Source organism: Atheta coriaria, unplaced genomic scaffold (genome assembly GCF_025399875.1).
Source record: "Atheta coriaria isolate IRGN ID8LTWV9N9 unplaced genomic scaffold, Caltech_Dcor_3.1 hic_scaffold_4_pilon, whole genome shotgun sequence".
Lineage (NCBI taxonomy): Eukaryota > Metazoa > Arthropoda > Insecta > Coleoptera > Staphylinidae > Dalotia > Dalotia coriaria.
The window spans coordinates 8,367,888-8,382,206 of NW_027045446.1; the positions used below are offsets into that span (position 1 = coordinate 8,367,888).

The 14,319-nt window shown below is 39.7% G+C and overlaps 1 protein-coding gene across 1 annotated transcript; it reads right to left on the reverse strand.

Moving 5' to 3' along the window:
* Nucleotides 1–9,354: 9,354 nt before the first annotated feature.
* Nucleotides 9,355–14,319, reverse strand: Dfd (homeotic protein deformed). Its single transcript, XM_065300394.1, has 2 exons — nucleotides 13,346–14,319; nucleotides 9,355–10,869 (listed from the first exon to the last, which is right to left on the reverse strand). Exons 1-2 carry the CDS (start codon nucleotides 14,094–14,096, stop codon nucleotides 10,226–10,228), a joined length of 1,395 nt encoding a protein of 464 aa, XP_065156466.1. The 5' UTR covers nucleotides 14,097–14,319; the 3' UTR covers nucleotides 9,355–10,225.

Below are 14,319 nucleotides of genomic sequence, written 5' to 3' on the forward strand. Positions count from 1 at the left end.
AAAACAGCAGCTCACGGAGCTTAACGCGCACAGGAGAGAAAGGAGTGCAAGGAGAGCAGACAATGGCGTATTGGAATTGGCCCCCGAACTGATCAGAATGGAATCATTTCCGCTTAGTCATCGGAGTTATTAAAAACTACCACCTAGAACGCTGCGGGAAAGTGCACCAACACCAAACAACCCACAAACTCAACAACTTTTCTGTATAAAACATTATATACAAGGGTTTGTATCATTTTTTTTTCTATTTTTTTTTTCTTTTTTTGATTTTGAAATTTTAAATTTTAAATTTTAAATTTCTAATTTAAATACATTTGTACTGTTTGAATTCCTCATATCAGTGACTGAATTCTTGCACACTTTGGCTCAATTTATCAAACGTCTGAAAAGGGGTTGTTAGCTGCATGTAAGTCGCATTTATGCAACAGAACGAACTGTCGAAAGCGCCCCCGGCGTTGACGAACTCGCTGCGATGTGTGCGCCGCACGCAAAAATGCAAAACGAATGCAAAAGAACGAGCGGAGCGCGCACACGAGCGGATGGGTTCGGCGGCGCGAAAGAAAATCAGCATGAGCGAACGGATATGAAAGGATAAGGGATACGGCGGCGACGCGGCCGGGATAGGAAGGAACGGTTCGACGTCTCATTATCCATGGACTCGTATGCGGGGCGCCATCTGATCTCGCCCGATAAAATATTACAGCCATTTTTCATTCCCTTCTTACCGTGAGCTTTATGCTGGTGTGGGTTTAAACTTTTTATAGGGTGATTCAAATATTTTAACAGTTTTCCCTCCAAAATTTATTAATTTCAAAATTTTTTGAAAATAATTTTACACTTTGTATAATTTTTTCCGAATTTAGATCAACTTGATCAGTAAAAAGTCAATTTTTACAAAACTGTGTATAAAAATGCATCCCTTTAGGTTTTATTTTATTATTATTTTAACTTGTGCGTCATCTTGGTACCTACCCTTGATTCCGTCAACGTTGTCATCTTTGTGAGCTCTGAAACTCGTCAAAAACTGCTGCAGAAGATGTTTTCAAACCTTTCCTTCACAGCGTTTATTCATCATTTATTCCCTCTTTATTCTGCCTGTTATATCTTATTAAAAATACATTCGGGGTTATAAGAGAAACAAAATGAAAAAAAGGGGGAAGAAGGACTGAAGGGACGTCAAAACCGAAATGGGCAAACAAGGGAACCAACCGAAGAGTGGATGCAGGAGAGAAAATGATTCCAAACTAAAAGAAGCAAAAAGAAACTGAAAAGAATGTCCTTGTCCCCGAGATGAAAGGATATTAAAACTTGCTTGACTGAGAATGATTAGAGCCACCCTTCATTCAGATGATGGAATTCGCTCAACCCTTAATAAATTCTGGTTTATATATTTTTTTCATTAAAATGATTAGCGCGTGAAAAATTTGAAAATTATTCATAAAGAAATTTGTGTAAACATTGAATAAGCCTAAATAGGTTCGAGGTGTTTAGTTTCCCTCTCATGTTTCTCGATAGAGGAGTTTTTTTATACAGTTTGAATTTTCCAGTTGGCCAACGGTAAATGCTATCTAACGGTAATTACAATAATGGCACTTTAGTTAATTAAAAATGTCATTATTTTAATAAGCATTTCAAAGAACATAAACAGGTTGTTATTTTAATTGCTATCAATGGATGAGGAAGGGAAAACAACTTTTTTGAAAAAAAAATGTTTTTGACTTTTCTTTCATAAATTCTGAATTTTCAACCGGAAAGTTTCCATTTAACAAATTATCTTTCATAATGGAATAAATTAGAATTTAGAAGGAAACTTTTGTTACAGTTTCTTCTCGTTTTTGGTAAGAAAACAGTTTCGTTTTTTACGCCGAGCTCCTTGGGTTTTTCAGCGTCTTCACATTGAAGTCTCAACTAAAACTAAGCTGTGGAGCCTCGTGTAGTCTAACTGGTCTAGTCTAGTCTACAGTTCTTCCCAGTTCTACAGTTCTCCACTATACCTACAGTTCCTTGCGATACATCAATACAAAAATCTAAAAAATCAAAATTTGAAAAAAACATATTTTAGTAACCAATTAACTTGAGGCAGCTGTTTGATGCTGTTCAAAGGTGGACAGGTTGTATTTTAATTGCTGAATTTAGATGTAGATAGTGATTTTCCGTATGGGGCTGTAGGTTCCTCGAATTGTGCATGTTGACGACGTAAGTACGGAACGATGCGGCTGGTCCGACTACGACGACGACGACGTCGAGCGGCGGGCATCGAGTGAGCGCGCGGCGAAGAACCGGGGGCCCCGCCGGATGATTAATGATTGGACGTCAGTCCCCGACTCCGGGCGCTCTTCGCCAACACACGGCCGCCGCTCCGCGCCGCTCCACGCCGCGTCGGGCCGCGTCTGCCTGCAGCGCCGTCATCCGCCAACCTGGACGCGGACCCGGCGTGTGCATTCGGATGAGAAGAAGTTGCACAAACACGAACACCACCGTCCGCCACACATTCTCTGAATGTTGAAATTGATCCTGAATTTTGATCATACAGCCGCATGTAGTCTAATATAAAATTTTTAACTCAAAAATTAGAAATCTAAAAGGGGTTTAGTTGTAAATTTTTCCCTGACAATTTTATGACTATAACCATTGAAAACCACAACAATTCGCCAAAGCTTTTCGCCAAAAGTCTTGTAGATCATTGCTAAAATTGAACAATGAGGTAATAAAACTGGCACACGAACAGGCAAATACAAAAATACGAAAAATAAACCCTTTCCACATTTCACGCAGTTTGCAATTTTCTGCGTCACGCTTTAAAACTTTTTCCTAGACGGAATTCAAAGAACTAATGAATATTATGTAGGTTACAATAAAATTTAGCATAGCAAAACGTGCCTGAATTCAGCACGCCACCGAGAATTCTAAAATTCTTTACTCTTTGAAATATGGGTCATAGAAATATTTAAGTAGTGTGTACTTACCTAACTTTAAGTTGTTTGTAGTTGGTCATGGTAATGCTTGATCATACTTGTATGCCTACCTACCTTAGGTTATGATGACGTCTAGCTATTATTTACTGTAGCATTACCGCGACGACGGCCGATGCTATCTGGCGATGATTCGGCGAAAACGCGAGTTTCGTTCCCTAATAGAATCACTTTCGATTATGTTCGTTTGTGCCACGCCGCTGGGCATCGAATGCGCAAAGTAATTGTTTCATCAAGTACTAAATCGGAATCAATGAATTTCGAATTCAATAATCATTGATGTTTAAATTAACACTTAGGTATCTATAAAAATCATTTTTAAAAAGTATTGATTTCTTTTGATTTCGGCCATTTTTTGATTTTATTTTTGCTTGGGTTGTTTTGGTGTTGCGTTTCTACCCTCGATGTATCCAAACGGCAACAACAACAACAACGACGGGAGATCCCCTACCCTGACGCCGGCACGCCGAAAACGAAATCAGCGGGGCGCCCCCGGCAAATTGAAAACAAGATGCCCGCGGTCCTTCCTGTTTCTTCCACACACTCTGGGTATTCCGAGTTCCATTCGTGTGATTACTCATAGCTTCATCCATATTCCATGCGAGGAGTGGAACAAAAACATGGCGGACGATGAGCTCCGAAATCTGGGAATTAAAAGCTACAGAGAATGCTCAGACGAAATAATTAAATGGCACTGCGTCTGGGGTGTCTCCCTTTTTCTTTTTCTGGACTCAAGTTGACACACATAAGATTTCATTAAGGCCTGTATTAGATTAACACCTAACTTCTCAAGAGGATTACTTTGGAAACTATCGTATGATTGTAATAAAATAAAAATTTCTTAGAAATACTAGTAGTACCTTTAGATTTTGGTGGGTATGTGAATGTGTGGGAGCTTCCTGAATGTTTGCTGCGAAATTGGAGCTGTGAGTAGGGTGAAGGACGTTAGATTGGCAGGCAATCACCACGTCGGCACGCCGGACCTCGTCGGACACGTCCCGAATCCTAATTTCCAGCCCTCCGGACATTTTCCACCCGTGCCTGAAATAGCAGGCGGTCCACTGCGCCGACTACTCCATTTTAGTCATTCACTTCCTCAAAGCAGTGCACCATGCACAGAATCACAATATCACTGATGTAACTGATTTTTAGATTAAAAACAAAAAAAACAAAAAATAATTATTTTTTTGGATTCTAATAATTTGTTTATACTAAGGTGTTAATTGAATGTTGTGCTGGGTACATTGTGCAACAAACCATAAATCAGTACCCAAAAAAGCCAGCCAGTAAATTATCTGTGTAATTACAAGTGTGAACAGAACAATGAGACAATTACTGTCCCGCCGGGAAGCCTCGTGCGTCCAATATCTTGCAACTCTTCTCATTTGCCTTGCCTCTGTACGCACGCCAAATTGAAGCAATAACAATTACACAACACACGCATCAAAACGTTATAATCCCCAGCGCGGCCCACGTGGATGGAGACTGGTTAAAAATAAAGAGTTAATAGCATCAAAGCAACGCTCAGTCGGATACGGCGAGATGCGAGACTGTGACCTACCTTCGAATGGATTCTTTCATTTGCCGCAGATTGATGGTTGATGCCGCGGAAAGGGCGCAACGAAAAAATAAATGCGTTTTCGCCGCGTGAGCGCAAACCGCATGACTTCTACCGAAAACTTCTTCAACTTCAGGAACCAGTTACAGAATATTTATTCATTCAATTGATAGAAAATTAACATTCTGTAGCATTGGTAGATTTTGCACTTATTTTTGTTATAGCTATGTGAGTATTGTTGGTAGTGGTTGCACAAAACGTGGAATTGAAGCAAAAGTTTTCAAAACGTAGAAACGTGGCAAGGAGCGACCGGCTGATGGCTGTCACCCATCATCGAAAATCATTAATAATGTCGAACGGAACACACCATCCGAGCAAAACACGCGCAGCTCCACGTTTTGACGTTTGACGTGTCTCTAAGTCGGTGCGTTGCAGCGCGCGTACGTCGAGAGCGAAATAAAAAGCAAAATAAATGGAAAAACGCATAACTAAAGATTGAAAGAGAAAAAAAAACTCATGAGGGGCAAGCTGCCATATGTGCTTCAAAAGGTTCTCAAATACTGAAAAATTTCAAAAATCTGAAGTGCAAACAAAAAATAATCCAATTGGAATAAAAATAATTTGAAAGTCGTGATGCAATAAAGTCTGCTTTACATTCCACCCATAATTGTTTCTGTCGTCATCGACAAAGACGTCGCAGGGTGATTAGTTTTCGATTAGTTAAACGGGTCTGCACTTTCTAATACCGCGCCTTGGCGTGATCCTCAGCCCTCATTTGATAGGTACTACTTTGGAAGTGACATTAAGGAGGTGGATTAAAGAAAGGAAGTTCGGAAACAAGCTGCAAACGCAATTCGGAGCTAATCGATGTTTTAGATTCACTCCAAGCATGACTCAACTAATTTCTCATTATCAAGATCTCTATCACCATAATGTCTTGTTAAATTATGCCAAATTAACAATTTAGGTTATGTGAGGTTATAAACTTTTACAGGAATCTGTAATAGGTAGTTAGCGTCGGCATGATTGTGCAATCTTTTCGCTAATATGTCTACGTCTCGTCAGCTAACACTATTACGATAAGTCTGAAGAATTGCCGAGTATTACAAGTCATTACTACTTAATTCCATGTTGTATTGCTTTCATCATGCTGTAACAACATTTACCCACATGTCTTCCAGACGACAAGATCAGACACGAGATGAATAGTTAACTTTTCAATCAGTGTGATCTGTATCGAATCAAATTAAAATAACTCGTGTGTATTATGCTGCTTTCTGAAAGTTCGGAGTTGAATATTAGTGTTGGAGAAGTTTAGAAGCTGCTAGAAACAAATTGAGTGTAATTAACGGGCTAATGACCACGCAACAGCAATTAGCAATTTAGTTACTTTCAATTTGTGTACTTGCAGGTAGCCATTACTCTCCGACGGTGCTGAGCACGTGCGATAAGTCCAACATTCAATTATTATAACTACTTACAACGTACATTTTAAGCGTTGTAGGTAATACAGGTATCTGCAAAACTAATATTGAACAATGTCATTAGGAAGAAAAATTTAAACTGATTTGTATCTACATCATTGACAGAATAAAAAATGTAAATATCTGATGATTATTAATTGATTTTTGTGATTTGCCACGCATCAATCGTTTAATTTCTTTTCAAACTTTTGGGAAATTTTTATAATTCTGTATTTGTGCAATTGGTTACGCATTCCAGCCCACTGATCTCTTTCTTTGTCTATTAGTCTCAACCCTCAGAGTAAAAAATGATTTTTTTCATCTCCCTCTTCTATTATCAAATTTTAGACCCTAAAAAAGGCAGGATATCGAAAAAAAATTAAATGTTGTGTGTGTGGTGGTTCAAAACTTGATGTTTGATGTTTGGTGATGGTAACACATGCTCTTGATGAACGTAGAGTCTTCGAGCACGGACCATCCAATTATGTACGAATCGAGTGGGCCGAACCGACCTGAAACAACAACGTCGCTCCGAACATCGACCGCCCTAAGAAAGAACAGACCGCAGACATTGCAAGATGGGAACTACACCAAGATGGCAACATCAAAACCTTCCACGAAGAAAATTTTTATTTTAGATTTGCAAGTTTTTCGTTTTTTGATTGCTAATTCCCTCCGAACTTGTAGCTGGAGTTTTTCTGTGTGATAATTAATGGTCCTCGTACGATTATCACCGAATGCAACTTCTGTTACATGGTCACCTCACCTGTGCTTGTGGACTGACCACGGCGTACTCGCGCATTCACGCGCTCATCAAGCACCTCTTATCGCCGTGTGGTATCATGTGATGTCATCAGTCATCACTTAATGTCGCTTTTATCGCCTGCGCTTACACATTTTTTCATTCGATTCTATTTTTATTTCGTGGAGCAACCTACTCGAGTCGTGCTGGAATATAAGTAACACAAGAAAACTGCTGCTGAAGATGTTTTACACTTTTTACCGTTTTACAGTTTGTGTGGTATCATGTTGATATTGTTGAAATGAATGAATGATACATCATTTTCATACATTCCTACATAACTATAGTAAAGTGAAGATATTTCATTCATGCATCAAAATATCTTTTGAACTATTTTTAAATTTTCAGAATTTTATTTGTATTTTTGGAGTTCTAAAGATTTTAAAACGTTGATGCGTAGTCAGAGGCTAATTTGACAATAAAATTAATGACTTTCATAGTGTCACTCGAGTGCGTCAAGAATACGCCTATCTTATTTTCATCGTTTACTGTTTCTTGAATATATTTAACTGTTATTTAATACTGTCGGTTCAAAAAATTTAAAAAAAATATCAATTTTGCTATTTTCTTCTTAAATTCATAGCTTTACATTGGTATGGCGGCAATTAACAAACATGCCTTTGATGAAATCATCAGGGAGTGCCGCGGATATGCTCGGTTTGCAGCCTCTGTTTAACCCGCCGACAGTAAGCTGTAAATAAGTGAGCGCAGAGTGACCACTGGGCATATTCCACTAGTAACCCTTTGTCGCCGATGCGGGAATACAAATCCACACCGCAATTCACAATTCGCCAACAAGCCAACAACCCAACAGCTCCCCAGAGATCTGATGCAATTCGGCATGATGCACAAAGTAAAAACCGACAATTTTCTAAAAAATACACAGAATACAGTTAAAAATCTAAGCTACTGCATTTTTATTCAGATAAACAACAACAAATTGCATTTTTGTATACCTGGAAAATTTTGGAAGGCTTAAATCTGAAAATGTGACAAAAGAATAAAATAAATTTATGTTAAGTTAAAATATTGGTGACAAATTTCTTGAAAAGATTTACAACTTGACTTTGCGGCAGATTTATTGAGATTTTACAAGAGGTAGCAGGCGATGGTAATGCGACAAAGCCGCAAACAAGATTTACAAGACTATACAATAAGATATTTACATGATTTACAAGATTTACATAATTTTTACAAATTTTGCAGAAAAATTGCTTCCATTGTAAAATTTTTACCTTTTACGGTATAAAACTAATGTTATTAAATTTTGTAACGTCTTGTTTTATGCTGTAACTAAGTAAGCATTTAATGTCTCGCATGTTAGTTCATGTAAGTTCATGTTATGCATGAGGAAATTAAGCAAAACGCCTAGCGCGCCGCGTACAACCATTATCCGCAATGTAAATGCAAAATGGAAAATGCAAAACGAGTAGAACCATAATCGTGCACTCCCTAGCGTGCCGCGGACGCGCCTAGACACAAAACCCATGCGCTGTGGAAAATGTAATAACGCAATAAACGCAGTAATGTAATAAAGTTATTAAGTTATTATTAAGTTTAGCCGCGCTTAATGGAACCGCGCGCGCCGAGAAGCGCCTGCAATTTCTGCATCCACCGCCTCAGCAATCTCGACGCGTCTTCCAATCATTATTTAACTCTCTTTCTCGCTCCCTGCCGCCGCAAAGAGTGTCTAAAATGTTGTTTCGTAATTATAATTACAGACGAGCGCGCAACATGCACACGAGCTATTATATACGCGTCAGTTAGCAGTTTCACTTTTTATTTCGTGCAGAAATCAAGAAAAAATCGTGCAAAATGTTGTAAATATTCTGCAGTTGAGTTGTTCGGCATCAGTTGGTATCCAGTCAAACGGGGCTTCCCCTAAAAAATAACACAAAGAAATCGAACCCCTCCGATGTGGATGTGGGGTTGATAGGAGAAATGAAACGAAACGAAAAAAATCGACCAATAGACGATCGCCGAGTCGATAATGGATCTATGGTGTGCTTTCCTCTTCGGTCGACTGGGCCGTTACGCCAATCCCCCATCGGTGCCTCTTCAAAGCCTCTTTGTAAAAGAGGGTTCCATGCTTTATTTTTTACAATAAAAGACTCATTTGAATGTTAAAATTACACTTAAAATGCAAAAAACAAAAAAATACGCGTTTTAATTGTATAAAAATGCAATTTATCCACTTAATAAGTAAACAATTCACTCTAAGGTATTTAAATTAAGTATTGAATATATTAAAATTGTTGTTAAGTGTACGCAAAGAAATTCCAGACAGAGACATGTCTATTACCCAGCATTCAAACGTCAGTCTAAGTGCAAACAGCAACAAACGCCACATATCAATGACACGCGAGCAGATATCCAACATAAATATGTTGAAGAAGAAAAAATGACATCTCAAGGTGTACATCACGTCAATCACGCCTCCTCCGAGACCAGCCCGGAGAAAATGTGCATAAAATAATTACTACATCACTGAAGGTTATACTAATATACTAATAAACAATTCCACGCATAAAAATACATAACAAACAATAAAACACTGCGTTTAATAGAAGTATACACTTTATTATCATCGCTTTTTCTCATTAATCTCATTAAACTCATCATGAATGACCACGCGTCAAGCCGATCATCAACATAATAGGTACCTAATTCAGTTTACAAGTAATTAGAATATTTACAGTCTATTTAAAAGTGTCATCCAGTTCTGCATTCAGATTCAGCGTACCTATTCGTGCACGTAGCAATAAATTATTGTTGTTTTGTTTCTCATCTAGTGTACGATTAATTAGCAGCAACTAGGATTGGCTCTTGATGGTCGACGATGAATAAAATAATAGTTTACATTAAAATATCGTAATATTAATATAAATCACACGTTTCGAATGTTTCTCGCCTTCCTGCTCGATTAGTTTAATATTTTACGTTTTTATCATCAAATAACATGCACAATAATAACAATGAATTCATTTCCTAGATGAATTTTGACGTATGACCAATAAAATAATAGTAATTCGATATTTATGGCACAATTTTTCTTTTTATATTTTCAAACACAAACAAATAAAACATAAAACAAACGAAATAACACTAAGTTTATGTTATTCTATTATTTGACTTGACTCTGCAATGCATCCAATCGTTTTTTCTGTCTTGTTTTCGCCTAAATTTAACAAAACAAATATATTCACAATTATTTACACTGAATTCTTCTATTATCCGTCCGTATACAGTTAGTCTGTATGATAGTTTGTTCTGAATATTGTCGTAAACACTTTCGGTTGATTTTTCTGCACTTTTATTTCTTCGTTGAGCTTTTGTGTCACTTGTATCACTAGTTTTTCTTATTTTTCACTTCGCGCAGTGTATTTGGTCGTTGCTATAAACTAGGTCGGCTGGGTGGTCTCGATGGGGTTTAGAGCGCCGTGAGACCATAGTCGGACTTGATGCCGTTCTGCGTCTGGAGGACATTCGCCGGGCCGCAGCCAGGCGATGAAGAAAGCGGTGTGAGAGGGTTCATCGCATTGATCCCATGCAGAGCGTCGTGCATTCCACCGCCCCCTGGCATCTGATGATGGTGACCCGGATGCGTCGGCATGGGATGCGCGTGTGAAGAAATCTGGTTCACCGTCAGAGACATGTCCAGCATATGCTCGCCCAGCCCGTCCAATTCACGCCCGTTGTTGTTCTTCCGCTTGTCGTTGTTATTCTGCGCGCTGGCGTTCGCCAAATTGTTTGCATTGTTGTTGGCGGCGGTTTTCCTCCCGCCACCACCGCCGGCATTCTTGCCTTTACCCGCCGCCTGACCGTTGGCGTTTTTCCGTCGCACATTCTTCGTGTTCGGCAGTTTGTTGTCCTTCTTCCACTTCATCCGGCGATTCTGGAACCAGATTTTTATTTGCCGCTCGGAAAGGACGAGGGTGTGGGCGATTTCGATGCGACGTCGTCGAGTCAGGTAGCGATTGTAATGGAATTCCTTCTCTAGCTCCAGAATCTGATGTCGGGTGTATGCTGTGCGTTGTCGTTTGGGTTCCATTCCGGGCGTGTACGATCCATTCGCTGGAAACAAAATAAAATTCATTAAAAAATATAGAACACAATAAATTGTTGATTCATTGTGATGACCGCGGAGTTAAATTGTTCACAGTGTGATGACCTTGACTGAGTAAACCGAGTTCAACTCAATAATCTCTTGGATGATTTCGACGACATGACGCGACTTCCATTTGGGAGGCCCCACCATTTGCAGATGGCAAAGGATAAAAACTTGATCGCGCATTGTCTATGGTCAAATAATCATCGATGCGGTTCGGATGGATGTTGATGTTGTCGGCGGCGGCTTGTCGCTTTCCGTCTGCATGTACAATCGTCGTCTGGTGCAGTCCGCGCGCAAATGTGCGCAATCATTGTTGGGACTTGCCGGTCTTGGCACAATGAGTCGCGACTTTTTCAACATCGGCGCGCAACTTCAATCGCTTTAATTTTCGACTTACTGACTTATAAACGTAACATACAGTTTGTTATCATTAACAAAACACGTCTACAACATTATACTCAACATTACTTAACATTACTTAAGCATTAACCTCGAAATCTAATCTAATTAAACACAAATTCTCAATTTTCTTCATGTTTTTGCGTAAAAACAGAGTTTTTCCATTAAAAAAAGTACAGTTTTCAATCATGTATTGTAAACAACTCTTGCAGATGCTCGCCAATATTAATTATGAATGTTATTAGCTTTAATAACCAGGCAGATGCGTTGAACGCATGCAAGAAAATAAAGAATAAGCAAAAATTAATTTCAACCATGTTGGTTTTTAATTCTTAATAAATAATTTTGTTTTATTTGTTAGTTGGATGATTGGAAGATCAGCATGAAGAAAAACACGATGAAGCAGTAGCTTCACAAGCAGCTCTCTTATTTCATTATTTCGTCGAGGCGGCATTCACACAGGATCACAGCTCTCAGCTCTCAGCGCAGAATCAAACCATAGCGCTCAGAATAACAACGCGCTTCGTGCAACAACAAAAAACTCTGTTTGTTGCCGACGCGCCGAATAAAATCAAGCACAACAAGCACATAATTCGATTTGCTTTTGTTACTTTGTGCGATGCGCTCGAGCTTTTTTCACCTCTTTCAACATGCGGACATAATAAGTCCGCGCGTCCTTTTTGTTTGCGCTCGAGTTTATTTATTTACTCGGCGCGCACATTCACGGGGCTAATTTGTGAACTTCACGGTGTTTTCTGCGCGCGCGGAGCGCAATTATGTGTTTATACTGGAATTTGTCCGGCGAGTGTGATGAATTCACAGGTAGTGGAGAATTTCGTGGAAATGGAGAGGAGCAGAAGAGTTTTTGATGGAAAATATTCCGCGCTCGGTGTGCGCGAGAGCGGCGATAGCGATTCGCTGGCTATTGTAAATGTTATTGATTTTTATTGCGTCCCTTTTGCCGTTCTCCCTTTCTCTTCGTTTGTAATTATTGTTCGGGCGCTTCGTGCGTTCGTTTCATGGCCGCCCGGCGACGGCACATGATGTCGAACGTCGGCCGCGAGTGAATGACAAACGCGGGCGAATGCAGAAGAGCTGCCCCATTAATAACTCATTAACTGAGTGCATGTATTCACTTGTTTAGTCGGGCGTGCATGGGTGAATTTTCCAAATTTCCAACAAGTAAATGTACTTATACACCTATCACTAAGTAAATGTCGTGGGCAAAGTAAATAAGCAAATAAAAGAAATAATTTCAAGCTTTGAATCAAGTTTCAGAGTAATTCTAGAGTTGAAACAATGTTTGCAGTTGAATTATTGAATAGAAAACCTTAGCCCTACTTCAAATCTTCAAAAAATTAATTTTTTCTCATTTATCACAAATATAATATCCAAGGACGTTTTTATACACCTCCAAAACACCTTAAATACTCAAATAGTCCCAAGTGATCAACTGCAATACAAGATTTGACATTTGCAAATCACCCGCCATTAGTCTCCGAGCATCTCCTCGACTTCTATTTATCTACGAGTATCCATACCAAAATACAATGACAATGATGAGAAAAGAAGCGCAAACGAGTGACGATGAGACCCACTTGAAAGATGTCCTTGTCGAACATCGATGTGATCATTGAAGTTTAATCACTGGCAATTTATTTTTCCTTTGTGTGGTGGAGACCTTTGAAAGCCGCAAGCGGTGTTTGCACACTGATGAGATGGAAACAAATCTGGAACTATTCCAGTTGACGCTAAGTTAATGGCCGGCAATTTGTTAACTTTTGTTGTGGGGTACTTGTGGACCAAACACATCGATAGGCCAGAGACAAGAGGCATTTCGAGTCCTTTCAAATACATGGACCACACCGGGTAGAAAACCCAATAGAAAAGAATTGAAGAAAATGGATTCGTTGTTGATTCTTGACACCGCAGTGTTTGCAAAACATACAAATGACTTCACATTAATATAGAATAGAAGACCAGGTAATGGGCAATATTTATCCGACGGATGGTTATCTAATCTTAAATTTAGTAACTTACCAACTCCTGCAACATGAATCTTCTTCATCCAGGGATAAATAACGCGATCACCATCATCATCGTCATCATCATCATCACACAACGGAGACCCTTCAGGGTCATCGTCCAAATCATCCTGTTCATCGCTGCCATCCCCATTTTCTAAACGCAGTCCTAGTTCATGCAAATGTTGCTGTTGAGAAATAGGTGACCCGCGACTATCCTGTCCATGCCCTGCTGAACCAGGACTGCAAACACTAGTGACACTCGCGTTCACCTCATTGGTCTGACTGACCATCGTCGACACGGGTGTAATATCCGCCAAGTTTTGCAGAATGTTTGTTGAGGTAACAGGCGTCGCTTGAAGATTTGTACACTGTTGTTGTTGTGGGTCATTTGGATGCAGAATTGGCGGGCGGATCTGATGCGGATGGATGGGTGCCGCCGGATGGTGGATCTGCGGGTGATAGTAGTTGCCGTACCCTGGATATCCACCATTTGGAACCGTTGTAGGTCCATACGCAGGTGGTGTACTTGGTTGATGATGACTCGGATGATTATGGTGATAACCGTATTGCAGATGATGCTGGGGTTGACCCAGGTGATGCCCCGAGAAGAAATCCCCCGTTTGGATGTAATTTGATTGACTGTACTCTTCACTAGGAGGAAATTTGGGATCTACAACCATTCCGCCACCTCCAAGGTGTTGATGAGGTTGTTGATAGCTGGACGCCAAAGAACCTGATACCGGGTTCATTAGAAACGAGCTCATTTTGCTGAATCACACTCTAATCAACCGAACCAATAAATGAATCAAAACACTATCCGCACTGGTAAAGTCCCACACAATGTTTAGTTGTTTGAAGCACTGAACGCGGGAATCACCAACATGATCACTGCGGGTCTACTGTTTGAGGTAAATGGTGAGTCGTGCTGTGTTTATGCGTCGGACTGTGTGTATGCCGATCAGCGCGTTGGCGGTCGACTCCCTACTC

Coding starts and splice junctions, on each gene's coding strand:
- Dfd (XM_065300394.1), bottom strand. CDS start 14,096: ATGAGCTCGTTTCTAATGAACCCGGTATCAGGTTCTTTGGCGTCCAGC. Junction 10,870..13,345: donor GATTCATGTTGCAGGAGTTG/GTAAGTTACTAA, acceptor TTTTGTTTCCAG/CGAATGGATCGTACACGCCC.